Source organism: Rhynchophorus ferrugineus, unplaced genomic scaffold (genome assembly GCF_030347505.1).
Source record: "Rhynchophorus ferrugineus isolate W39M unplaced genomic scaffold, kcgeb_rfMv2 rfM5, whole genome shotgun sequence".
NCBI classification, from domain to species: Eukaryota; Metazoa; Arthropoda; class Insecta; order Coleoptera; family Curculionidae; genus Rhynchophorus; species Rhynchophorus ferrugineus.
Window position 1 is genome coordinate 4,957,612 of NW_027472584.1, and position 25,657 is coordinate 4,983,268.

Genomic DNA, 25,657 nt, shown 5'->3' on the forward strand with positions numbered 1-25,657 from the left:
ATTTGTGATGTTTGTGAATGCCCTTAGGTAAGAGTACAAAATCCGACAAGGAAAATGATCCCAGTCACGCCAGTAACCAGGCTGGGTAAGACGGGATGTCTTCTGGGATAATTTCTAAGTTGGCCACTCGCCAGTCAGTAGGCTTAATAATAAACTAACTTTAAAAAAGACAAGAAAAAAAAATTACTGTATAGTATTATAATAATTACATGCAATAACATGCAATTTATAATTTAATTTTAAACGAAGTAGTATTACTTTTATATTTGAATGTTCTGTGGATCTGTAAAAAAGAATGGAATTTTTCTATGAAATGGAATAATACCCCACAAATATTTTATTGTATTTTAATATGTTAATTGATATTTTTAAATATGTCCGCGGCCAGAAAACATATCGATAGAAAATAATTATAAAAAATCAATATATGGGAGGAAAAAAAATACCGAAATCTTTAGTGCAATAACTACGGTATTAAAAAAAATAAACCAATATAAACCAAATCAATAGATTAGCCAAAATTATCTATATTTTTACTAATAATATCGATAGTTTTTATCAAGAATATCGAATTTTTTTTACCCCCTACAGCTCTATATTATTATGTTAAGGTTAGTTCTAGTGTGTTTCCCCGGTTATATATGTTTTCTCTTTATATTATTTGAGTATGATTTGCTTTAATTGTATACTACTATTATTTTCCTTGTTAAGCTTAAGTTATGGATTGTTATTAAATGATATAAAAATATTTTTGGCGACAGGGACTCTATTGTTGGTAAATAGCAATGTTTATAGTTAATTCACTGGTATAAAAGGATCTATATCTGGGACGCTTTTAACTTTGAAGAATAATAGATACCTCATCGTGGTATCTTTATTCGGAAACGTGGAAAAATAATCCCTCTGTGCCAGAAACAAACCGAGTTTTAGGTTTGACTAGTGAACCAGCAGAAGACAAATCCTCATTAAGTTCTAGTCACGAATTGCTAAATGTAATGATATTACATTTTCATATGAATTAATTAACGAAGAGGTATATTAATGTGAAATTATTAGATGCAATTATATATCAAAAATTTCATTGACCTCACAATACAGTTTTTACCATTGCTTTCTATTTAGGAAATGAAAATTAAGCAGTGGATGGTAAAAGCTTGAAGAATGCTCAAAGGAAAGCTGCACAGAGGGCTCTGAAAAATACAGAATATCAACATCATTCTTTGAAGATCAAAAAGAGTGAAAAGAACCTGAAGAAACACCTGTAGCTTTACTAAACAATTTAGCATTAAAGGTAGGGATGTCTGTACAATACTCTATAATTAATGATATTTTGGTATTCAATATTTATTCAATTCATATTCATATTCATAAGGTGCCTTTTAGGAACAAATAGAAGGCAAGACTGCATCACCAGACATTTCAGAGAAAAAATCTTATTTGCATAAACTGAATGACACGGTTCATTTTAATGATACTCTTCATGTTAGAAGAAATGATTCTGACACGATGGGACCTTTCAAAGTCCATTTTAACGTCAACGACGTCAAATTTTATGGAGAGGCGCAAACGATAAAAAATGCTCGTAATGAAGCTGCATTGCAAGCTCTAAATTATATTAACAAAACAAGGAGGAGTTCTCATTTGAAGCAATGGGTAGACAATTTATTATAGAAAATGATGATTAGATAACTTACCTTTATTTCAGGTAATTGCAAAGAACAAAATCAAATGATAAAATTACCCATTTTTATTGTGTATGAAGCTGCTCAAAAACGTAATTTGGAGGTTAACTTGGAGATAGTCTGGGCCAGCCCATAAGAAATCATTTACAACAAAATGCACGGTTGATGATTTAGAAGTCGCTGGATCAGGAAGATCGAAAAAGGATCGCTTCTGAAAATGTTACCTGGTTTAGTGAATATTCCTGAGATTGAAGGGTAAACACACAAACAGCAAGAAAACTCTAAAACTCCTCTCCAGCAACCAACAAAGTCCAAAAATAAAAATAGGAAAACAAAATTGTAGACTATTTTCGATATGATTGATAGAATGTTTGACAATGTGGTAGATTTTGACAACGGTCTTATTGGTAAAGTACAAGGCATGTCAGAGGTAATTTAAATTAGTTTTTATGATATCAAGTGTATTTTTATAGTCTATTTTCAGGATGATGCCAATTCCAACAAATCTTAAAATTAGGTCACCTTTTAAACTTAGAAGTACAATATACTGAGTTCCTTGAGAATGAACAACACTACGCAGTCTTATGATTGGGAACAATATAAGCTTTTGTAAGAAATTATTGATACAGAGTTTTTTAAAGCCTTTTTCCTTACATTATTATTTAGATGTGCTTGAGTGAAGGCGTAAATATCAAAAATTCTCGTGACCTAGTAGCTAAATATGGATTGAATGTGCTCTTTTAACTAGGATTACTAGATAAATTTTTCGAAAATTCCACAGATGTCAGGTAATTTTATTTGGTTTAAATTCGCTCGGCAACCCAAAAAACAAATTTCTACAATCTTGTCAAATGTCTGTTTCTAAACAATCGGTCTTGCCGTATCATTTTTATTTTCCCACAATCTTATTACAGATGAAAATACACTTATTTAATATTGTAGTAATATTTTGGACATAGAATTATTCCAAGATTGATATATAGGAGACAATCAACATAGAAGATGAGAAAAAGGATTCTGAACTGTGACTTTATGTGTTATTTAGTATTATATTTATGTTATAAGACCGATTTTCATAAAATTACATTTATAGATATAAGTTACTTTGTTGGCAAAGGTTAATAAATAAAAATTGCACTGAGCTCAGTTTATTTTGATATATTTTGTTTGAACCTCTGAGTTGGACTTTGATTTTTTGAGTAAGGTATTTCTGTTACCTTTAATTATACAATTCCCTGTTAAAATAAAAGAAAATGAGTTTGCATTTAGGGAATTCGTTGAAAATATCTAAAATTTCATTTTAATTCGGAATATTTAATTAATTTGTCGAAAATAAATTTTATAAGATATTTTAAATTTTATAGCTTAAAATGATTATATGTAATGATACAATTATTGTCTGGAGCTTTATTTTATTTATAGTATATTGTGAAGTAACCTTTGAACTCTTAAATATAACTAATCATATTTTCTAGTCCAGCAGTTGGGTTAAATAGGAATATATTCGGATCAATTTTCTAAGATAACACACTATATTTCATTCATCCAAGAGAAGAAGATCCAAGATGGAAAGGTAATTTTAATATAAAATGCACTATGATTCAGCTGTTTTTTCATTAAAACATAATTTATTCTATATTATTGCTATAATAATAAATAAAAAAGTTTCTATTTTTAACAACTACCATTTAAGTAAGAAAAGAAGACATCGTTATCCCGTAGATTAATATTGATAATTTGAGTGACATATTAAGAAAATTGTACAATATATATTATTATGAATGAAACATTATATAACCAATTATTTTATTGATATCATTTTTATTATTTTACCTGTCTGTCTATAAGTCTGATTATAAATATGCATAGAATTTGTCCGTATTAAAACAAAAAAATTGTTTCAAAGAGACTTGGCTTTGGCTTTATTCCTGTTACAGTCTGTTAATTCTTCTTCAATAGTCTGAAAAAATATATGCCCAGCTTAAAACACTATTTTTTTCTACCACTTTAAGTATCTACACTATTTAAATTTATAATATATATTCTTCACAATTTCTGTCTGACATGTCATGCTAAAATTATTACTTACCTTGAAAGGATTAATTTTTCTTAAATTACACATTCTAGATGTAAACTGATATTCTGATAGTCGGCGATGGTCCAACTGGAATAAGCGCGACTATACGAGCCAAACAACTGTTGGACGCGGAAGAGAAGAAAATCAGGGTCGGTGGAATCGAAGTCATAGCACACTTGATCGGTGGTCTATACGGAACATAGATTTTTAGGTAATCATCGTCGAGAAGGCCCTATAAATGGGACTGGAAAGAGAAGGGCGCGCCTCTGAACACTCCCCTAACGGAGGATAAGTTCGGTCTATTACCTAGCACCGGTAGGATTCCGGTACCAGCCCTGCCAGGTTGGATTCTTTATCTTAAATCGATTTATATATTGAATAAATGATATTTCGTCAGGAACTCCGATGTTTAATCACGGGAACTATATCGTCCCGCTGGGACACGTTATTCAGTGGTTGGGAGAGCAAGCTGAGGCCGTGGGCCCGGGTTATGCACCTTCCGAAGTCCTGTACAACGATGACGGGAGCGTTAAAGATATCGCGACGAATGATTCAAACATAAACCGGGTGCGCGGAGCACACCATCGGCTGGCCCTTGGATAAGAACACCTACGGAGGATCCTTTCTGTATCATTTAACGACGAGGTATCCCTGATCGCCGTCGGGTTTGGATTACATCAATCTGTACCTGAGCCCGTACAAGGAATTCCAAAAGTACTGAATATCCAAAGATCGGTAATGCGGTAATGTTCGTTTCTTCGCAGGTTCAAACACCATCCGTTCATAAAGCATCACTTCGAAGACGGCAATAGGATCTCACCAGGGCACCGGCAGTTTTCACAGTATCCCCAATCTCACTTTTCCTGGAGGATGCTTAGTAGTCTTTGCCACGGGTTTTATTACCTTGCCGAAAGTTAGTTAAAAGGATTGTACCTAATGAAAAATTAGAGCATTACACAAAAATAAGTTTTTTTTATTAATGAATTGTTTAAAAGTTCATAAAATAATCACCCAAATGTCATCAAAACACAACTGGAATCTTTTAAAGTCAACTAAAAGCGTACATATAGTGTATAACACAAATTATGTTAGGCAACACTTTAAACTCGCAAAATCCTGTCAAACGAAACTTAGGCGTCTTCGACGGACTCGAAGATTGTTATTGTCCCGCTGGTGTGTATAAGTTTGTGTCACTCGATTCTGGAGAGGGCCATCCACCGTAAGACGTGCAACATCAAGGACCCCAGCCAGAATAACTGGGTGGTCCCAGAAGGAGGTCGCGGCCCAGCTTACAACGCAATGTAAGGACCAATGAGATTTAACATTTTCCTATATCTTTTTATTTATATTGTATTAGTTAAGAAGATACAATTTTTGTATACAAATAAACTTTATATTGTAGTTCTACCAGTATCGGTGACTAGCTTGATTCATCCCTTGTTTCTTCCTTTAGCTCTTCTCTTTCTTTGAACTGATTCTCGGCCGCTCTGTAATGTTCTGGCCAGTCTTTTGGTTGCTTATTTCCATACATCTGTAAATCAATAATAACCTGACAATGTGCTTATAAGTCAACTGAAATAGTTACCTCACACACGAACTGTAAAACCTTCATCTTTGAGATTTCAATTTCAGCTCGAATCCCCCATTGGAAAGTTTGTATTTTCGTTTTCTCATCAAACTCACAGTGAAGGTAATAATTCTTTATCAAGGTTTCTCTTATATATTCTTTGACTTTACCGAAAAATGGATGCTCAACTTCTACATCAATATCCAAGGACTTCAGGAAACTATAAAGGGATTCTGAAATAATAAATCAACAATATAAAAACAATAAAGGAATGGTATCGTAGAGCTCACTGTCTGATACTGGCGCGTTTGTCATAAATATATGGGATAAAATTAATAGAGTCAGTATCTTGTGAGCAGCATTTGGTACATTTGAACCAGTTTCATAACTAGAAACACATTCTTCCTCTTCATCGGAATAATTTACAGAAGGCAACATACTAATTAAAAAATAAATTTTTTTTTTCATTTTTACATCATCATATTCAGTAAGTGTGTAACCATATACCTAAAAATGTATGCAAAACAATATCAACAACATCCATATAACAATAATAATACCAACATTTTCCAGAACCTTAATTGCTTGTTGTATAACACTATCCACGCATTGGCCCTTTTTGTGAATTACATTTTGATTTAATTCGGATCTGGTATAAAATGAATTTTCGTCAGCTTTAAGAATAATGTACCTGACTACATCATTGATTATATTTTCTGTATTTTGATCCGGTACGTCTGGATCAGTCTGTGATTTGGTTTTTTGAGACCCGCTAACTGATCTTCGCTTCTTCGACATTTTTACGACTTGAAGAACTTTAAAATCGTGTATCAGCTATCTCCATACAGCACTATCAACACAAAAATTTAAATAACTAGCCGCTAGGGATGCAGAAAAAATATCGATATTTTTTTGTCGATATATCGAAATTTTTTAGATGATATAATTTCAGAAGATTAAGTACAATTAAAAAAAACTTTCAAATCGGAACTTACTTTTAAACATTTAGTGAATTCTGGTACTTAATTTTAATGGTTTATCAAAAATACCGTTATTCCTTAAGAGTTTTAGAAAAAAATATTTTTTAGGCTAATATTTAACTATGTTTATTTTCAATTAAAAATATACATACATTTTTTTGTAAAATATCGATATATCTTATACTTATTGCAAAAAATATGGATATTTTTTCCTTCGACATATCGATATTTTTTGTGGCCAACATGCCTACTAACCACTACAAAATATGCAAAATCTAATGCACGGCTTGGCTTTTTATTTTAATTCTTAATGTCAGACGAGTATGTTCGATCCCTTTCCTATATAAATTGTAAGAGAGGAAAGGACGGATATAATTGCTTGGAGCAATTAATTTAATATTTGCTTATATTTTACAACCTTAGTATACGCGAGACGGAGATGTACGTATTCCTTCACGTACTAACTTTAAAAAAGAAAAAGAAAAACATTACTGAATACTATTAATATATCTATAATACTTACATTTTAAAGGAAGTGGAGTTACTTTTATATTTGAATGTTCTGAGATGAATTGCTATTTTTAAACAATATACTAAATAAATATAAACAATACAATACAACTTAAACTAAACATGTATTACTATGTGATATATAACATGTATTACAATAACCATGAATTAAAAATGATCGCACAATAACTACTAGAGCTTTTTAAAATAAAATTAATGCTTTATTTATTATCGGACAGAAATATTTTCTAACAAAAACCGAGGGTGTTAGATACACACCAAAAAGTCAATCAAAAGAAATATTACCTATTACTTATTTGTCATTCACAATTTTAATTTTTTACGCTATTACATTAACAATCTTGAAAAATATCGTTCCAAAGTGTTGCTATATTAATATACAATATATTTTTATTTAGAAGCAAACTACCAAAAAAATCATAAAACTAAATATATTATATATAAATCTAGGAAAGCATAAATTCGGTATACATTTTTGTCAAGGTCGCGCCTAGGACGACAGAGTCAGAACGTTAAAAAGCAGTCGAATGAAACTAGTAGAACCGAAAATAGTAACTAAAAGTACACGACTCAAAAACAGTCGATAGTAAAAAGTAATACAATCAGTCGAACCGAAACTAGCGACTGATTAGCCATAGTTCCCAACGCTAATTATGTTCTAATAAAAAAGTGCATTTCCTTACTGCCCCAACTAAAATTGAATTAGTGTTGGTAACTATCGAATAAAAACAGTCGATTCGACCACTATTTTTTAAGTTAATCATGTTTCTCCCATAATAAAGTTAAGTGAGTAATTTAAAAATGATGTTACTAACATTTGTCTTAAAAATATCTTCAATATATGCCCGAAAATATATTTGATTTATAATAATCATTGAAGTAATTTACGTCTGCATATTAAAGTATACGCAAAATATATCATGAGCTAACACTTACTAACCATTTTCAAATTCCATTTAATAAAACCTAAGTATTGAAACATTTAAAATTTATACATTATAACAAAGGCGTCATAAGTGAGATTATTTTTAAAATTGTAGAATAACAATCAGCGCACCTAAAAGCAAATATACATATATATTCTTATTCTTCCCTTTTATATAATAAACATAAATATGGAATATTCAATGAAGTAAAAACTGTTCGTATATTAAAAACTTTTAGTTTAATTTCTTCTAGTAATTTGATATACGTAAAATATTATCATAACAATTAAAATATACAACACTACTGTCTCTGAAGGTGATTTGATCGGTGGTACGAAAATGTTTCAATACATCAAGAATCAAGATTTCAGTTCACCATCAACCATTCCTGCACATTAAAAATACATTATAAACAAAATCAGTTTTAGAGCATTACCTTACCCCACGGTATTTTGATTTTTTTCATATAAAAACCATAAATCTTCACATTAAAAGCACAAATCAAATTAAATGCACTGTTATCCTGTTATTATTAAAGAAACCGAATAATAACGTTAAAAAGCAGCAATAGAACTGACATAACACAAAATAAATCCAATATTTAATTCAAATAAAACCTAGAATAGAGCGGAAAAAACGTTTAGAGTGGGGAGTTGAGAATTAAAGTGATATATGCAACCAATCCTACAAGCTAAAGGAAATGGCGTGAATTTCAATAATAAAAAAATCATGCTAAATGTCAAATCAACAAAATCAAAATACATGCACATTTATATCGTTTATCCTGATAAAACCTACCATTAACTTGACCCCTTATTACTTGACTCATTATATCCTGACCCCGACCCTTCTACAAAACCCTGGATCATTTATCCATAATTTTTGATTCATTATAATGAAGTATTTGGTAGATAAAGCATATGAGAAATAAGGGAATTTTTTAAATTTGCTCATACATTCTGCAACCATACATATCACAAATTAATAGTTATAAAAAAGTTTATTTATTTTATAAAATATTTTTTCATGATAAACGATTTAATAGCTGGCTTAGTTGCCGCAGTAGTAAAGGCGACAGGATGGTCCCCCTGTTGCGATAGTCGCGAGTTCGAATTCTGCTGGGGCATGTAAGTAAATTTGTGATGTTTGTGAATGCCCTTAGGTAAGAGTACAAAATCCGACAAGGAAAATGATCCCAGTCACGCCAGTAACCAGGCTGGGTAAGACGGGATGTCTTCTGGGATAATTTCTAAGTTGGCCACTCGCCAGTCAGTAGGCTTAATAATAAACTAACTTTAAAAAAGACAAGAAAAAAAAAATTACTGTATAGTATTATAATAATTACATGCAATAACATGCAATTTATAATTTAATTTTAAACGAAGTAGTATTACTTTTATATTTGAATGTTCTGTGGATCTGTAAAAAAGAATGGAATTTTTCTATGAAATGGAATAATACCCCACAAATATTTTATTGTATTTTAATATGTTAATTGATATTTTTAAATATGTCCGCGGCCAGAAAACATATCGATAGAAAATAATTTTAAAAAATCAATATATGGGAGGAAAAAAAATACCGAAATCTTTAGTGCAATAACTACGGTATTAAAAAAAATAAACCAATATAAACCAAATCAATAGATTAGCCAAAATTATCTATATTTTTACTAATAATATCGATAGTTTTTATCAAGAATATCGAAATTTTTTTTACCCCCTACAGCTCTATATTATTATGTTAAGGTTAGTTCTAGTGTGTTTCCCCGGTTATATATGTTTTCTCTTTATATTATTTGAGTATGATTTGCTTTAATTGTATACTACTATTATTTTCCTTGTTAAGCTTAAGTTATGGATTGTTATTAAATGATATAAAAATATTTTTGGCGACAGGGACTCTATTGTTGGTAAATAGCAATGTTTATAGTTAATTCACTGGTATAAAAGGATCTATATCTGGGACGCTTTTAACTTTGAAGAATAATAGATACCTCATCGTGGTATCTTTATTCGGAAACGTGGAAAAATAATCCCTCTGTGCCAGAAACAAACCGAGTTTTAGGTTTGACTAGTGAACCAGCAGAAGACAAATCCTCATTAAGTTCTAGTCACGAATTGCTGAATGTAATGATATTACATTTTCATATGAATTAATTAACGAAGAGGTATATTAATGTGAAATTATTAGATGCAATTATATATCAAAAATTTCATTGACCTCACAATACAGGTTTTACCATCGCTTTCTATTTAGGAAATGAAAATTAAGCAGTGGATGGTAAAAGCTTGAAGAATGCTCAAAGGAAAGCTGCACAGAGGGCTCTGAAAAATACAGAATATCAACATCATTCTTTGAAGATCAAAAAGAGTGAAAAGAACCTGAAGAAACACCTGTAGCTTTACTAAACAATTTAGCATTAAAGGTAGGGATGTCTGTACAATACTCTATAATTAATGATATTTTGGTATTCAATATTTATTCAATTCATATTCATATTCATATTCATAAGGTGCCTTTTAGGAACAAATAGAAGGCAAGACTGCATCACCAGACATTTCAGAGAAAAAATCTTATTTGCATAAACTGAATGACACGGTTCATTTTAATGATACTCTTCATGTTAGAAGAAATGATTCTGACACGAAGGGACCTTTCAAAGTCCATTTTAACGTCAACGACGTCAAATTTTATGGAGAGGCGCAAACGATAAAAAATGCTCGTAATGAAGCTGCATTGCAAGCTCTAAATTATATTAACAAAACAAGGAGGAGTTCTCATTTGAAGCAATGAGTAGACAATTTATTATAGAAAATGATGATTAGATAACTTACCTTTATTTCAGGTAATTGCAAAGAACAAAATCAAATGATAAAATTACCCATTTTTATTGTGTATGAAGCTGCTCAAAAACGTAATTTGGAGGTTAACTTGGAGATAGTCTGGGCCAGCCCATAAGAAATCATTTACAACAAAATGCACGGTTGATGATTTAGAAGTCGCTGGATCAGGAAGATCGAAAAAGGATCGCTTCTGAAAATGTTACCTGGTTTAGTGAATATTCCTGAGATTGAAGGGTAAACACACAAACAGCAAGAAAACTCTAAAACTCCTCTCCAGCAACCAACAAAGTCCAAAAATAAAAATAGGAAAACAAAATTGTAGACTATTTTCGATATGATTGATAGAATGTTTGACAATGTGGTAGATTTTGACAACGGTCTTATTGGTAAAGTACAAGGCATGTCAGAGGTAATTTAAATTAGTTTTTATGATATCAAGTGTATTTTTATAGTCTATTTTCAGGATGATGCCAATTCCAACAAATCTTAAAATTAGGTCACCTTTTAAACTTAGAAGTACAATATACTGAGTTCCTTGAGAATGAACAACACTACGCAGTCTTATGATTGGGAACAATATAAGTTTTTGTAAGAAATTATTGATACAGAGTTTTTTAAAGCCTTTTTCCTTACATTATTATTTAGATGTGCTTGAGTGAAGGCGTAAATATCAAAAATTCTCGTGACCTAGTAGCTAAATATGGATTGAATGTGCTCTTTTAACTAGGATTACTAGATAAATTTTTCGAAAATTCCACAGATGTCAGGTAATTTTATTTGGTTTAAATTCGCTCGGCAACCCAAAAAACAAATTTCTACAATCTTGTCAAATGTCTGTTTCTAAACAATCGGTCTTGCCGTATCATTTTTATTTTCCCACAATCTTATTACAGATGAAAATACACTTATTTAATATTGTAGTAATATTTTGGACATAGAATTATTCCAAGATTGATATATAGGAGACAATCAACATAGAAGATGAGAAAAAGGATTCTGAACTGTGACTTTATGTGTTATTTAGTATTATATTTATGTTATAAGACCGATTTTCATAAAATTACATTTATAGATATAAGTTACTTTGTTGGCAAAGGTTAATAAATAAAAATTGCACTGAGCTCAGTTTATTTTGATATATTTTGTTTGAACCTCTGAGTTGGACTTTGATTTTTTGAGTAAGGTATTTCTGTTACCTTTAATTATACAATTCCCTGTTAAAATAAAAGAAAATGAGTTTGCATTTAGGGAATTCGTTGAAAATATCTAAAATTTCATTTTAATTCGGAATATTTAATTAATTTGTCGAAAATAAATTTTATAAGATATTTTAAATTTTATAGCTTAAAATGATTATATGTAATGATACAATTATTGTCTGGAGCTTTATTTTATTTATAGTATATTGTGAAGTAACCTTTGAACTCTTAAATATAACTAATCATATTTTCTAGTCCAGCAGTTGGGTTAAATAGGAATATATTCGGATCAATTTTCTAAGATAACACACTATATTTCATTCATCCAAGAGAAGAAGATCCAAGATGGAAAGGTAATTTTAATATAAAATGCACTATGATTCAGCTGTTTTTTCATTAAAACATAATTTATTCTATATTATTGCTATAATAATAAATAAAAAAGGTTCTATTTTTAACAACTACCATTTACATATTAAGAAAATTGTACAATATATATTATTATGAATTAAACAATATATATCCAATTATTTTATTGATATCATTTTTATTATTTTACCTGTCTGTCTATAAGTCTGATTATAAATATGCATAGAATTTGTCCGTATTAAAACAAAAAAATTGTTTCAAAGAGACTTGGCTTTGGCTTTATTCCTGTTACAGTCTGTTAATTCTTCTTCAATAGTCTGAAAAAATATATGCCCAGCTTAAAACACTATTTTTTCTACCACTTTAAGTATCTACACTATTTAAATTTATAATATATATTCTTCACAATTTCTGTCTGACATGTCATGCTAAAATTATTACTTACCTTGAAAGGATTAATTTTTCTTAAATTACACATTCTAGATGTAAACTGATATTCTGATAGTCGGCGATGGTCCAACTGGAATAAGCGCGACTATACGAGCCAAACAACTGTTGGACGCGGAAGGGAAGAAAATCAGGGTCGGTGGAATCGAAGTCATAGCACACTTGATCGGTGGTCTATACGGAACATAGATTTTTAGGTAATCATCGTCGAGAAGGCCCTATAAATGGGACTGGAAAGAGAAGGGCGCGCCTCTGAACACTCCCCTAACGGAGGATAAGTTCGGTCTATTACCTAGCACCGGTAGGATTCCGGTACCAGCCCTGCCAGGTTGGATTCTTTGTCTTAAATCGATTTATATATTGAATAAATGATATTTCGTCAGGAACTCCGATGTTTAATCACGGGAACTATATCGTCCCGCTGGGACACGTTATTCAGTGGTTGGGAGAGCAAGCTGAGGCCGTGGGCCCGGGTTATGCACCTTCCGAAGTCCTGTACAACGATGACGGGAGCGTTAAAGATATCGCGACGAATGATTCAAACATAAACCGGGTGCGCGGAGCACACCATCGGCTGGCCCTTGGATAAGAACACCTACGGAGGATCCTTTCTGTATCATTTAACGACGAGGTATCCCTGATCGCCGTCGGGTTTGGATTACATCAATCTGTACCTGAGCCCGTACAAGGAATTCCAAAAGTACTGAATATCCAAAGATCGGTAATGCGGTAATGTTCGTTTCTTCGCAGGTTCAAACACCATCCGTTCATAAAGCATCACTTCGAAGACGGCAATAGGATCTCACCAGGGCACCGGCAGTTTTCACAGTATCCCCAATCTCACTTTTCCTGGAGGATGCTTAGTAGTCTTTGCCACGGGTTTTATTACCTTGCCGAAAGTTAGTTAAAAGGATTGTACCTAATGAAAAATTAGAGCATTACACAAAAATAAGTTTTTTTTATTAATGAATTGTTTAAAAGTTCATAAAATAATCACCCAAATGTCATCAAAACACAACTGGAATCTTTTAAAGTCAACTAAAAGCGTACATATAGTGTATAACACAAATTATGTTATGCAACACTTTAAACTCGCAAAATCCTGTCAAACGAAACTTAGGCGTCTTCGACGGACTCGAAGATTGTTATTGTCCCGCTGGTGTGTATGAGTTTGTGTCACTCGATTCTGGAGAGGGCCATCCACCGTAAGACGTGCAACATCAAGGACCCCAGCCAGAATAACTGGGTGGTCCCAGAAGGAGGTCGCGGCCCAGCTTACAACGCAATGTAAGGACCAATGAGATTTAACATTTTCCTATATCTTTTTATTTATATTGTATTAGTTAAGAAGATACAATTTTTGTATACAAATAAACTTTATATTGTAGTTCTACCAGTATCGGTGACTAGCTTGATTCATCCCTTGTTTCTTCCTTTAGCTCTTCTCTTTCTTTGAACTGATTCTCGGCCGCTCTGTAATGTTCTGGCCAGTCTTTTGGTTGCTTATTTCCATACATCTGTAAATCAATAATAACCTGACAATGTGCTTATAAGTCAACTGAAATAGTTACCTCACACACGAACTGTAAAACCTTCATCTTTGAGATTTCAATTTCAGCTCGAATCCCCCATTGGAAAGTTTGTATTTTCGTTTTCTCATCAAACTCACAGTGAGGGTAATAATTCTTTATCAAGGTTTCTCTTATATATTCTTTGACTTTACCGAAAAATGGATGCTCAACTTCTACATCAATATCCAAGGACTTCAGGAAACTATAAAGGGATTCTGAAATAATAAATCAACAATATAAAAACAATAAAGGAATGGTATCGTAGAGCTCACTGTCTGATACTGGCGCGTTTGTCATAAATATATGGGATAAAATTAATAGAGTCAGTATCTTGTGAGCAGCATTTGGTACATTTGAACCAGTTTCATAACTAGAAACACATTCTTCCTCTTCATCGGAATAATTTACAGAAGGCAACATACTAATTAAAAAATAATTTTTTTTTTTTCATTTTTACATCATCATATTCAGTAAGTGTGTAACCATATATCTAAAAATGTATGCAAAACAATATCAACAACATCCATATAACAATAATAATACCAACATTTTCCAGAACCTTAATTGCTTGTTGTATAACACTATCCACGCATTGGCCCTTTTTGTGAATTACATTTTGATTTAATTCGGATCTGGTATAAAATGAATTTTCGTCAGCTTTAAGAATAATGTACCTGACTACATCATTGATTATATTTTCTGTATTTTGATCCGGTACGTCTGGATCAGTCTGTGATTTGGTTTTATGAGACCCGCTAACTGATCTTCGCTTCTTCGACATTTTTACGACTTGAAGAACTTTAAAATCGTGTATCAGCTATCTCCATACAGCACTATCAACACTAAAATTTAAATAACTAGCCGCTAGGGATGCAGAAAAAATATCGATATTTTTTTGTCGATATATCGATATTTTTTAGATGATATAATTTCAGAAGATTAAGTACAATTAAAAAAAACTTTCAAATCGGAACTTACTTTTAAACGTTTAGTGAATTCTGGTACTTAATTTTAATGGTTTATCAAAAATACCGTTATTCCTTAAGAGTTTTAGAAAAAAATATTTTTTAGGCTAATATTTGACTATGTTTATTTTCAATTAAAAATATACATACATTTTTTTGTAATATATCGATATATCTTATACTTATTGCAAAAAATATGGATATTTTTTCCTTCGACATATCGATATTTTTTGTGGCCAACATGCCTACTAACCACTACAAAATATGCAAAATCTAATGCACGGCTTGGCTTTTTATTTTAATTCTTAATGTCAGACGAGTATGTTCGATCCCTTTCCTATATAAATTGTAAGAGAGGAAAGGACGGATATAATTGCTTGGAGCAATTAATTTAATATTTGCTTATATTTTACAACCTTAGTATACGCGAGACGGAGATGTACGTATTCCTTCACGTACTAACTTTAAAAAAGAAAAAGAAAAACATTACTGAATACTATTAATATATCTATAATACTTACATTTTAAAGGAAGTGGAGTTACTTTTATATTTGAATGTTCTGAGATGAATTGCTATTTTTAAACAATATACTAAATAAATATAAACAATACAATACAACTTAAACTAAACATGTATTACTATGTGATATATAACATGTATTACAATAACCATGAATTAAAAATGATCGCACAATAACTACTAGAGCTTTTTAAAATAAAATTAATGCTTTATTTATTATCGGACAGAAATATTTTCTAACAAAAACCGAGGGTGTTAGATACACACCAAAAAGTCAATCAAAAGAAATATTACCTATTACTTATTTGTCATTCACAATTTTAATTTTTTACGCTATTACATTAACAATCTTGAAAAATATCGTTCCAAAGTGTTGCTATATTAATATACAATATATTTTTATTTAGAAGCAAACTACCAAAAAAATCATAAAACTAAATATATTATATATAAATCTAGGAAAGCATAAATTCGGTATACATTTTTGTCAAGGTCGCGCCTAGGACGACAGAGTCAGAACGTTAAAAAGCAGTCGAATGAAACTAGTAGAACCGAAAATAGTAACTAAAAGTACACGACTCAAAAACAGTCGATAGTAAAAAGTAATACAATCAGTCGAACCGAAACTAGCGACTGATTAGCCATAGTTCCCAACGCTAATTATGTTCTAATAAAAAAGTGCATTTCCTTACTGCCCCAACTAAAATTGAATTAGTGTTGGTAACTATCGAATAAAAACAGTCGATTCGACCACTATTTTTTAAGTTAATCATGTTTCTCCCATAATAAAGTTAAGTGAGTAATTTAAAAATGATGTTACTAACATTTGTCTTAAAAATATCTTCAATATATGCCCGAAAATATATTTGATTTATAATAATCATTGAAGTAATTTACGTCTGCATATTAAAGTATACGCAAAATATATCATGAGCTAACACTTACTAACCATTTTCAAATTCCATTTAATAAAACCTAAGTATTGAAACATTTAAAATTTATACATTATAACAAAGGCGTCATAAGTGAGATTATTTTTAAAATTGTAGAATAACAATCAGCGCACCTAAAAGCAAATATACATATATATTCTTATTCTTCCCTTTTATATAATAAACATAAATATGGAATATTCAATGAAGTAAAAACTGTTCGTATATTAAAAACTTTTAGTTTAATTTCTTCTAGTAATTTGATATACGTAAAATATTATCATAACAATTAAAATATACAACACTACTGTCTCTGAAGGTGATTTGATCGGTGGTACGAAAATGTTTCAATACATCAAGAATCAAGATTTCAGTTCACCATCAACCATTCCTGCACATTAAAAATACATTATAAACAAAATCAGTTTTAGAGCATTACCTTACCCCACGGTATTTTGATTTTTTTCATATAAAAACCATAAATCTTCACATTAAAAGCACAAATCAAATTAAATGCACTGTTATTCTGTTATTATTAAAGAAACCGAATAATAACGTTAAAAAGCAGCAATAGAACTGACATAACACAAAATAAACCCAATATTTAATTCAAATAAAACCTAGAATAGAGCGGAAAAAACGTTTAGAGTGGGGAGTTGAGAATTAAAGTGATATATGCAACCAATCCTACAAGCTAAAGGAAATGGCGTGAATTTCAATAATAAAAAAATCATGCTAAATGTCAAATCAACAAAATCAAAATACATGAACATTTATATCGTTTATCCTGATAAAACCTACCATTAACTTGACCCCTTATTACTTGACTCATTATATCCTGACCCCGACCCTTCTACAAAACCCTGGATCATTTATCCATAATTTTTGATTCATTATAATGAAGTATTTGGTAGATAAATCATATGAGAAATAAGGGAATTTTTTAAATTTGCTCATACATTCTGCAACCATACATATCACAAATTAATAGTTATAAAAAAGTTTATTTATTTTATAAAATATTTTTTCATGATAAACGATTTAATAGCTGGCTTAGTTGCCGCAGTAGTAAAGGCGACAGGATGGTCCCCCTGTTGCGATAGTCGCGAGTTCGAATTCTGCTGGGGCATGTAAGTAAATTTGTGATGTTTGTGAATGCCCTTAGGTAAGAGTACAAAATCCGACAAGGAAAATGATCCCAGTCACGCCAGTAACCAGGCTGGGTAAGACGGGATGTCTTCTGGGATAATTTCTAAGTTGGCCACTCGCCAGTCAGTAGGCTTAATAATAAACTAACTTTAAAAAAGACAAGAAAAAAAAATTACTGTACAGTATTATAATAATTACATGCAATAACATGCAATTTATAATTTAATTTTAAACGAAGTAGTATTACTTTTATATTTGAATGTTCTGTGGATCTGTAAAAAAGAATGGAATTTTTCTATGAAATGGAATAATACCCCACAAATATTTTATTGTATTTTAATATGTTAATTGATATTTTTAAATATGTCCGCGGCCAGAAAACATATCGATAGAAAATAATTTTAAAAAATCAATATATGGGAGGAAAAAAAATACCGAAATCTTTAGTGCAATAACTACGGTATTAAAAAAAATAAACCAATATAAACCAAATCAATAGATTAGCCAAAATTATCTATATTTTTACTAATAATATCGATAGTTTTTATCAAGAATATCGAAATTTTTTTTACCTCCTACAGCTCTATATTATTATGTTAAGGTTAGTTTTAGTGTGTTTCCCCGGTTATATATGTTTTCTCTTTATATTATTTGAGTATGATTTGCTTTAATTGTATACTACTATTATTTTCCTTGTTAAGCTTAAGTTATGGATTGTTATTAAATGATATAAAAATATTTTTGGCGACAGGGACTCTATTGTTGGTAAATAGCATTGTTTATAGTTAATTCACTGGTATAAAAGGATCTATATCTGGGACGCTTTTAACTTTGAAGAATAATAGATACCTCATCGTGGTATCTTTATTCGGAAACGTGGAAAAATAATCCCTCTGTGCCAGAAACAAACCGAGTTTTAGGTTTGACTAGTGAACCAGCAGAAGACAAATCCGCATTAAGTTCTATTCACGAATTGCTGAATGTAATGATATTACATTTTCATATGAATTAATTAACGAAGAGGTATATTAATGTGAAATTATTAGATGCAATTATATATCAAAAATTTCATTGACCTCTGCACAATACAGTTTTTACCATCGCTTTCTATTTAGGAAATGAAAATTAAGCAATGGATGGTAAAAGCTTGAAGAATGCTCAAAGGAAAGCTACACAGAGGGCTCTGAAAAATACAGAATATCAACATCATTCTTTGAAGATCAAAAAGAGTGAAAAGAACCTGAAGAAACACCTGTAGCTTTACTAAACAATTTAGCATTAAAGGTAGGGATGTCTGTACAATACTCTATAATTAATGATATTTTGGTATTCAATATTGTTTAGTTAAATATAGACATATAAATAAGGTGCCTTTTAGGAACAAATAGAAGGCAAGACTGCATCACCAGACATTTCAGAGAAAAAATCTTATTTGCATAAACTGAATGACACGGTTCATTTTAATGATACTCTTCATGTTAGAAGAAATGATTCTGACACGAAGGGACCTTTCAAAGTCCATTTTAACGTCAACGACGTCAAATTTTATGGAGAGGCGCAAACGATAAAAAATGCTCGTAATGAAGCTGCATTGCAAGCTCTAAATTATATTAACAAAACAAGGAGGAGTTCTCATTTGAAGCAATGAGTAGACAATTTATTATAGAAAATGATGATTAGATAACTTACCTTTATTTCAGGTAATTGCAAAGAACAAAATCAAATGATAAAATTACCCATTTTTATTGTGTATGAAGCTGCTCAAAAACGTAATTTGGAGGTTAACTTGGAGATAGTCTGGGCCAGCCCATAAGAAATCATTTACAACAAAATGCACGGTTGATGATTTAGAAGTCGCTGGATCAGGAAGATCGAAAAAGGATCGCTTCTGAAAATGTTACCTGGTTTAGTGAATATTCCTGAGATTGAAGGGTAAACACACAAACAGCAAGAAAACTCTAAAACTCCTCTCCAGCAACCAACAAAGTCCAAAAATAAAAATAGGAAAACAAAATTGTAGACTATTTTCGATATGATTGATAGAATGTTTGACAATGTGGTAGATTTTGACAACGGTCTTATTGGTAAAGTACAAGGCATGTCAGAGGTAATTTAAATTAGTTTTTATGATATCAAGTGTATTTTTATAGTCTATTTTCAGGATGATGCCAATTCCAACAAATCTTAAAATTAGGTCACCTTTTAAACTTAGAAGTACAATATACTGAGTTCCTTGAGAATGAACAACACTACGCAGTCTTATGATTGGGAACAATATAAGCTTTTGTAAGAAATTATTGATACAGAGTTTTTTAAAGCCTTTTTCGTTACATTATTATTTAGATGTGCTTGGGTGAAGGCGTAAATATCAAAAATTCTCGTGACCTAGTAGCTAAATATGGATTGAATGTGCTCTATTAACTAGGATTACTAGATAAATTTTTCGAAAATTCCACAGATGTCAGGTAATTTTATTTGGTTTAAATTCGCTCGGCAACCCAAAAAACAAATTTCTACAATCTTGTCAAATGTCTGTTTCTAAACAATCGGTCTTGCCGTATCATTTTTATTTTCCCACAATCTTATTACAGATGAAAATACACTTATTTAATATTGTAGTAATATTTTGGACATAGAATTATTCCAAGATTGATATATAGGAGACAATCAACATAGAAGATGAGAAAAAGGATTCTGAACTGTGACTTTATGTGTTATTTAGTATTATATTTATGTTATAAGACCGATTTTCATAAAATTACATTTATAGATATAAGTTACTTTGTTGGCAAAGGTTAATAAATAAAAATTGCACTGAGCTCAGTTTATTTTGATATATTTTGTTTGAACCTCTGAGTTGGACTTTGATTTTTTGAGTAAGGTATTTCTGTTACCTTTAATTATACAATTCCCTGTTAAAATAAAAGAAAATGAGTTTGCATTTAGGGAATTCGTTGAAAATATCTAAAATTTCATTTTAATTCGGAATATTTAATTAATTTGTCGAAAATAAATTTTATAAGATATTTTAAATTTTATAGCTTAAAATGATTATATGTAATGATACAATTATTGTCTGGAGCTTTATTTTATTTATAGTATATTGTGAAGTAACCTTTGAACTCTTAAATATAACTAATCATATTTTCTAGTCCAGCAGTTGGGTTAAATAGGAATATATTCGGATCAATTTTCTAAGATAACACACTATATTTCATTCATCCAAGAGAAGAAGATCCAAGATGGAAAGGTAATTTTAATATAAAATGCACTATGATTCAGCTGTTTTTTCATTAAAACATAATTTATTCTATATTATTGCTATAATAATAAATAAAAAAGTTTCTATTTTTAACAACTACCATTTAAGTAAGAAAAGAAGACATCGTTATCCCGTAGATTAATATTGATAATTTGAGTGACATATTAAGAAAATTGTACAATATATATTATTATGAATGAAACATTATATAACCAATTATTTTATTGATATCATTTTTATTATTTTACCTGTCTGTCTATAAGTCTGATTATAAATATGCATAGAATTTGTCCGTATTAAAACAAAAAAATTGTTTCAAAGAGACTTGGCTTTGGCTTTATTCCTGTTACAGTCTGTTAATTCTTCTTCAATAGTCTGAAAAAATATATGCCCAGCTTAAAACACTATTTTTTTCTACCACTTTAAGTATCTACACTATTTAAATTTATAATATATATTCTTCACAATTTCTGTCTGACATGTCATGCTAAAATTATTACTTACCTTGAAAGGATTAATTTTTCTTAAATTACACATTCTAGATGTAAACTGATATTCTGATAGTCGGCGATGGTCCAACTGGAATAAGCGCGACTATACGAGCCAAACAACTGTTGGACGCGGAAGGGAAGAAAATCAGGGTCGGTGGAATCGAAGTCATAGCACACTTGATCGGTGGTCTATACGGAACATAGATTTTTAGGTAATCATCGTCGAGAAGGCCCTATAAATGGGACTGGAAAGAGAAGGGCGCGCCTCTGAACACTCCCCTAACGGAGGATAAGTTCGGTCTATTACCTAGCACCGGTAGGATTCCGGTACCAGCCCTGCCAGGTTGGATTCTTTATCTTAAATCGATTTATATATTGAATAAATGATATTTCGTCAGGAACTCCGATGTTTAATCACGGGAACTATATCGTCCCGCTGGGACACGTTATTCAGTGGTTGGGAGAGCAAGCTGAGGCCGTGGGCCCGGGTTATGCACCTTCCGAAGTCCTGTACAACGATGACGGGAGCGTTAAAGATATCGCGACGAATGATTCAAACATAAACCGGGTGCGCGGAGCACACCATCGGCTGGCCCTTGGATAAGAACACCTACGGAGGATCCTTTCTGTATCATTTAACGACGAGGTATCCCTGATCGCCGTCGGGTTTGGATTACATCAATCTGTACCTGAGCCCGTACAAGGAATTCCAAAAGTACTGAATATCCAAAGATCGGTAATGCGGTAATGTTCGTTTCTTCGCAGGTTCAAACACCATCCGTTCATAAAGCATCACTTCGAAGACGGCAATAGGATCTCACCAGGGCACCGGCAGTTTTCACAGTATCCCCAATCTCACTTTTCCTGGAGGATGCTTAGTAGTCTTTGCCACGGGTTTTATTACCTTGCCGAAAGTTAGTTAAAAGGATTGTACCTAATGAAAAATTAGAGCATTACACAAAAATAAGTTTTTTTTATTAATGAATTGTTTAAAAGTTCATAAAATAATCACCCAAATGTCATCAAAACACAACTGGAATCTTTTAAAGTCAACTAAAAGCGTACATATAGTGTATAACACAAATTATGTTAGGCAACACTTTAAACTCGCAAAATCCTGTCAAACGAAACTTAGGCGTCTTCGACGGACTCGAAGATTGTTATTGTCCCGCTGGTGTGTATAAGTTTGTGTCACTCGATTCTGGAGAGGGCCATCCACCGTAAGACGTGCAACATCAAGGACCCCAGCCAGAATAACTGGGTGGTCCCAGAAGGAGGTCGCGGCCCAGCTTACAACGCAATGTAAGGACCAATGAGATTTAACATTTTCCTATATCTTTTTATTTATATTGTATTAGTTAAGAAGATACAATTTTTGTATACAAATAAACTTTATATTGTAGTTCTACCAGTATCGGTGACTAGCTTGATTCATCCCTTGTTTCTTCCTTTAGCTCTTCTCTTTCTTTGAACTGATTCTCGGCCGCTCTGTAATGTTCTGGCCAGTCTTTTGGTTGCTTATTTCCATACATCTGTAAATCAATAATAACCTGACAATGTGCTTATAAGTCAACTGAAATAGTTACCTCACACACGAACTGTAAAACCTTCATCTTTGAGATTTCAATTTCAGCTCGAATCCCCCATTGGAAAGTTTGTATTTTCGTTTTCTCATCAAACTCACAGTGAAGGTAATAATTCTTTATCAAGGTTTCTCTTATATATTCTTTGACTTTACCGAAAAATGGATGCTCAACTTCTACATCAATATCCAAGGACTTCAGGAAACTATAAAGGGATTCTGAAATAATAAATCAACAATATAAAAACAATAAAGGAATGGTATCGTAGAGCTCACTGTCTGATACTGGCGCGTTTGTCATAAATATATGGGATAAAATTAATAGAGTCAGTATCTTGTGAGCAGCATTTGGTACATTTGAACCAGTTTCATAACTAGAAACACATTCTTCCTCTTCATCGGAATAATTTACAGAAGGCAACATACTAATTAAAAAATAAATTTTTTTTTTCATTTTTACATCATCATATTCAGTAAGTGTGTAACCATATACCTAAAAATGTATGCAAAACAATATCAACAACATCCATATAACAATAATAATACCAACATTTTCCAGAACCTTAATTGCTTGTTGTATAACACTATCCACGCATTGGCCCTTTTTGTGAATTACATTTTGATTTAATTCGGATCTGGTATAAAATGAATTTTCGTCAGCTTTAAGAATAATGTACCTGACTACATCATTGATTATATTTTCTGTATTTTGATCCGGTACGTCTGGATCAGTCTGTGATTTGGTTTTTTGAGACCCGCTAACTGATCTTCGCTTCTTCGACATTTTTACGACTTGAAGAACTTTAAAATCGTGTATCAGCTATCTCCATACAGCACTATCAACACAAAAATTTAAATAACTAGCCGCTAGGGATGCAGAAAAAATATCGATATTTTTTTGTCGATATATCGAAATTTTTTAGATGATATAATTTCAGAAGATTAAGTACAATTAAAAAAAACTTTCAAATCGGAACTTACTTTTAAACATTTAGTGAATTCTGGTACTTAATTTTAATGGTTTATCAAAAATACCGTTATTCCTTAAGAGTTTTAGAAAAAAATATTTTTTAGGCTAATATTTAACTATGTTTATTTTCAATTAAAAATATACATACATTTTTTTGTAAAATATCGATATATCTTATACTTATTGCAAAAAATATGGATATTTTTTCCTTCGACATATCGATATTTTTTGTGGCCAACATGCCTACTAACCACTACAAAATATGCAAAATCTAATGCACGGCTTGGCTTTTTATTTTAATTCTTAATGTCAGACGAGTATGTTCGATCCCTTTCCTATATAAATTGTAAGAGAGGAAAGGACGGATATAATTGCTTGGAGCAATTAATTTAATATTTGCTTATATTTTACAACCTTAGTATACGCGAGACGGAGATGTACGTATTCCTTCACGTACTAACTTTAAAAAAGAAAAAGAAAAACATTACTGAATACTATTAATATATCTATAATACTTACATTTTAAAGGAAGTGGAGTTACTTTTATATTTGAATGTTCTGAGATGAATTGCTATTTTTAAACAATATACTAAATAAATATAAACAATACAATACAACTTAAACTAAACATGTATTACTATGTGATATATAACATGTATTACAATAACCATGAATTAAAAATGATCGCACAATAACTACTAGAGCTTTTTAAAATAAAATTAATGCTTTATTTATTATCGGACAGAAATATTTTCTAACAAAAACCGAGGGTGTTAGATACACACCAAAAAGTCAATCAAAAGAAATATTACCTATTACTTATTTGTCATTCACAATTTTAATTTTTTACCCTATTACATTAACAATCTTGAAAAATGTCGTTCCAAAGTGTTGCTATATTAATATACAATATATTTTTATTTAGAAGCAAACTACCAAAAAAATCATAAAACTAAATATATTATATATAAATCTAGGAAAGCATAAATTCGGTATACATTTTTGTCAAGGTCGCGCCTAGGACGACAGAGTCAGAACGTTAAAAAGCAGTCGAATGAAACTAGTAGAACCGAAAATAGTAACTAAAAGTACACGACTCAAAAACAGTCGATAGTAAAAAGTAATACAATCAGTCGAACCGAAACTAGCGACTGATTAGCCATAGTTCCCAACGCTAATTATGTTCTAATAAAAAAGTGCATTTCCTTACTGCCCCAACTAAAATTGAATTAGTGTTGGTAACTATCGAATAAAAACAGTCGATTCGACCACTATTTTTTAAGTTAATCATGTTTCTCCCATAATAAAGTTAAGTGAGTAATTTAAAAATGATGTTACTAACATTTGTCTTAAAAATATCTTCAATATATGCCCGAAAATATATTTGATTTATAATAATCATTGAAGTAATTTACGTCTGCATATTAAAGTATACGCAAAATATATCATGAGCTAACACTTACTAACCATTTTCAAATTCCATTTAATAAAACCTAAGTATTGAAACATTTCAAATTTATACATTATAACAAAGGCGTCATAAGTGAGATTATTTTTAAAATTGTAGAATAACAATCAGCGCACCTAAAAG

At 31.0% G+C, this 25,657-nt stretch overlaps 2 protein-coding genes and 3 pseudogenes across 5 annotated transcripts; 3 read left to right on the forward strand and 2 right to left on the reverse strand.

Moving 5' to 3' along the window:
• The first annotated feature begins 3,815 nt into the window (after positions 1 to 3,815).
• LOC143197373 (electron transfer flavoprotein-ubiquinone oxidoreductase, mitochondrial-like) lies at positions 3,816 to 4,751 on the forward strand (annotated as a pseudogene). Its single transcript, XR_013005994.1, has 3 exons — positions 3,816 to 4,101; positions 4,157 to 4,473; positions 4,524 to 4,751. The product of XR_013005994.1 is annotated as an electron transfer flavoprotein-ubiquinone oxidoreductase, mitochondrial-like (transcript).
• Positions 4,752 to 5,095: 344 nt separating this feature from the next.
• On the reverse strand, positions 5,096 to 6,156 carry LOC143196853 (non-structural maintenance of chromosomes element 3 homolog). Its single transcript, XM_076404724.1, has 4 exons — positions 5,891 to 6,156; positions 5,617 to 5,833; positions 5,345 to 5,559; positions 5,096 to 5,290 (listed from the first exon to the last, which is right to left on the reverse strand). Exons 1-4 carry the CDS (start codon positions 6,122 to 6,124, stop codon positions 5,180 to 5,182), a joined length of 777 nt encoding a protein of 258 aa, XP_076260839.1. The 5' UTR covers positions 6,125 to 6,156; the 3' UTR covers positions 5,096 to 5,179.
• Positions 6,157 to 12,838: 6,682 nt separating this feature from the next.
• LOC143197267 (electron transfer flavoprotein-ubiquinone oxidoreductase, mitochondrial pseudogene) lies at positions 12,839 to 13,393 on the forward strand (annotated as a pseudogene). The gene is made up of 3 exons (XR_013005966.1): positions 12,839 to 12,952; positions 13,008 to 13,324; positions 13,375 to 13,393. The product of XR_013005966.1 is annotated as an electron transfer flavoprotein-ubiquinone oxidoreductase, mitochondrial pseudogene (transcript).
• Positions 13,394 to 21,743: 8,350 nt separating this feature from the next.
• Positions 21,744 to 22,298, forward strand: LOC143197216 (electron transfer flavoprotein-ubiquinone oxidoreductase, mitochondrial pseudogene; annotated as a pseudogene). Its single transcript, XR_013005957.1, has 3 exons — positions 21,744 to 21,857; positions 21,913 to 22,229; positions 22,280 to 22,298. The product of XR_013005957.1 is annotated as an electron transfer flavoprotein-ubiquinone oxidoreductase, mitochondrial pseudogene (transcript).
• Positions 22,299 to 22,851: 553 nt separating this feature from the next.
• Positions 22,852 to 23,905, reverse strand: LOC143197566 (non-structural maintenance of chromosomes element 3 homolog). The gene is made up of 4 exons (XM_076406104.1): positions 23,647 to 23,905; positions 23,373 to 23,589; positions 23,101 to 23,315; positions 22,852 to 23,046 (listed from the first exon to the last, which is right to left on the reverse strand). Exons 1-4 carry the CDS (start codon positions 23,878 to 23,880, stop codon positions 22,936 to 22,938), a joined length of 777 nt encoding a protein of 258 aa, XP_076262219.1. The 5' UTR covers positions 23,881 to 23,905; the 3' UTR covers positions 22,852 to 22,935.
• Between the last annotated feature and the right edge of the window lie 1,752 nt (positions 23,906 to 25,657).

Bases quoted from the DNA above. Each gene is read 5' to 3' on its own strand.
- LOC143196853 (XM_076404724.1), bottom strand. From the start codon at position 6,124: ATGTCGAAGAAGCGAAGATCAGTTAGCGGGTCTCAAAAAACCAAATCA. The intron at 5,834-5,890 runs GTTGGTATTATT...ATACATTTTTAG, and splicing joins CAATTAAGGTTCTGGAAAAT to GTATATGGTTACACACTTAC. The intron at 5,291-5,344 runs GTAACTATTTCA...ATTGATTTACAG, and splicing joins TTTTACAGTTCGTGTGTGAG to ATGTATGGAAATAAGCAACC.
- LOC143197566 (XM_076406104.1), bottom strand. From the start codon at position 23,880: ATGTCGAAGAAGCGAAGATCAGTTAGCGGGTCTCAAAAAACCAAATCA. The intron at 23,590-23,646 runs GTTGGTATTATT...ATACATTTTTAG, and splicing joins CAATTAAGGTTCTGGAAAAT to GTATATGGTTACACACTTAC. The intron at 23,047-23,100 runs GTAACTATTTCA...ATTGATTTACAG, and splicing joins TTTTACAGTTCGTGTGTGAG to ATGTATGGAAATAAGCAACC.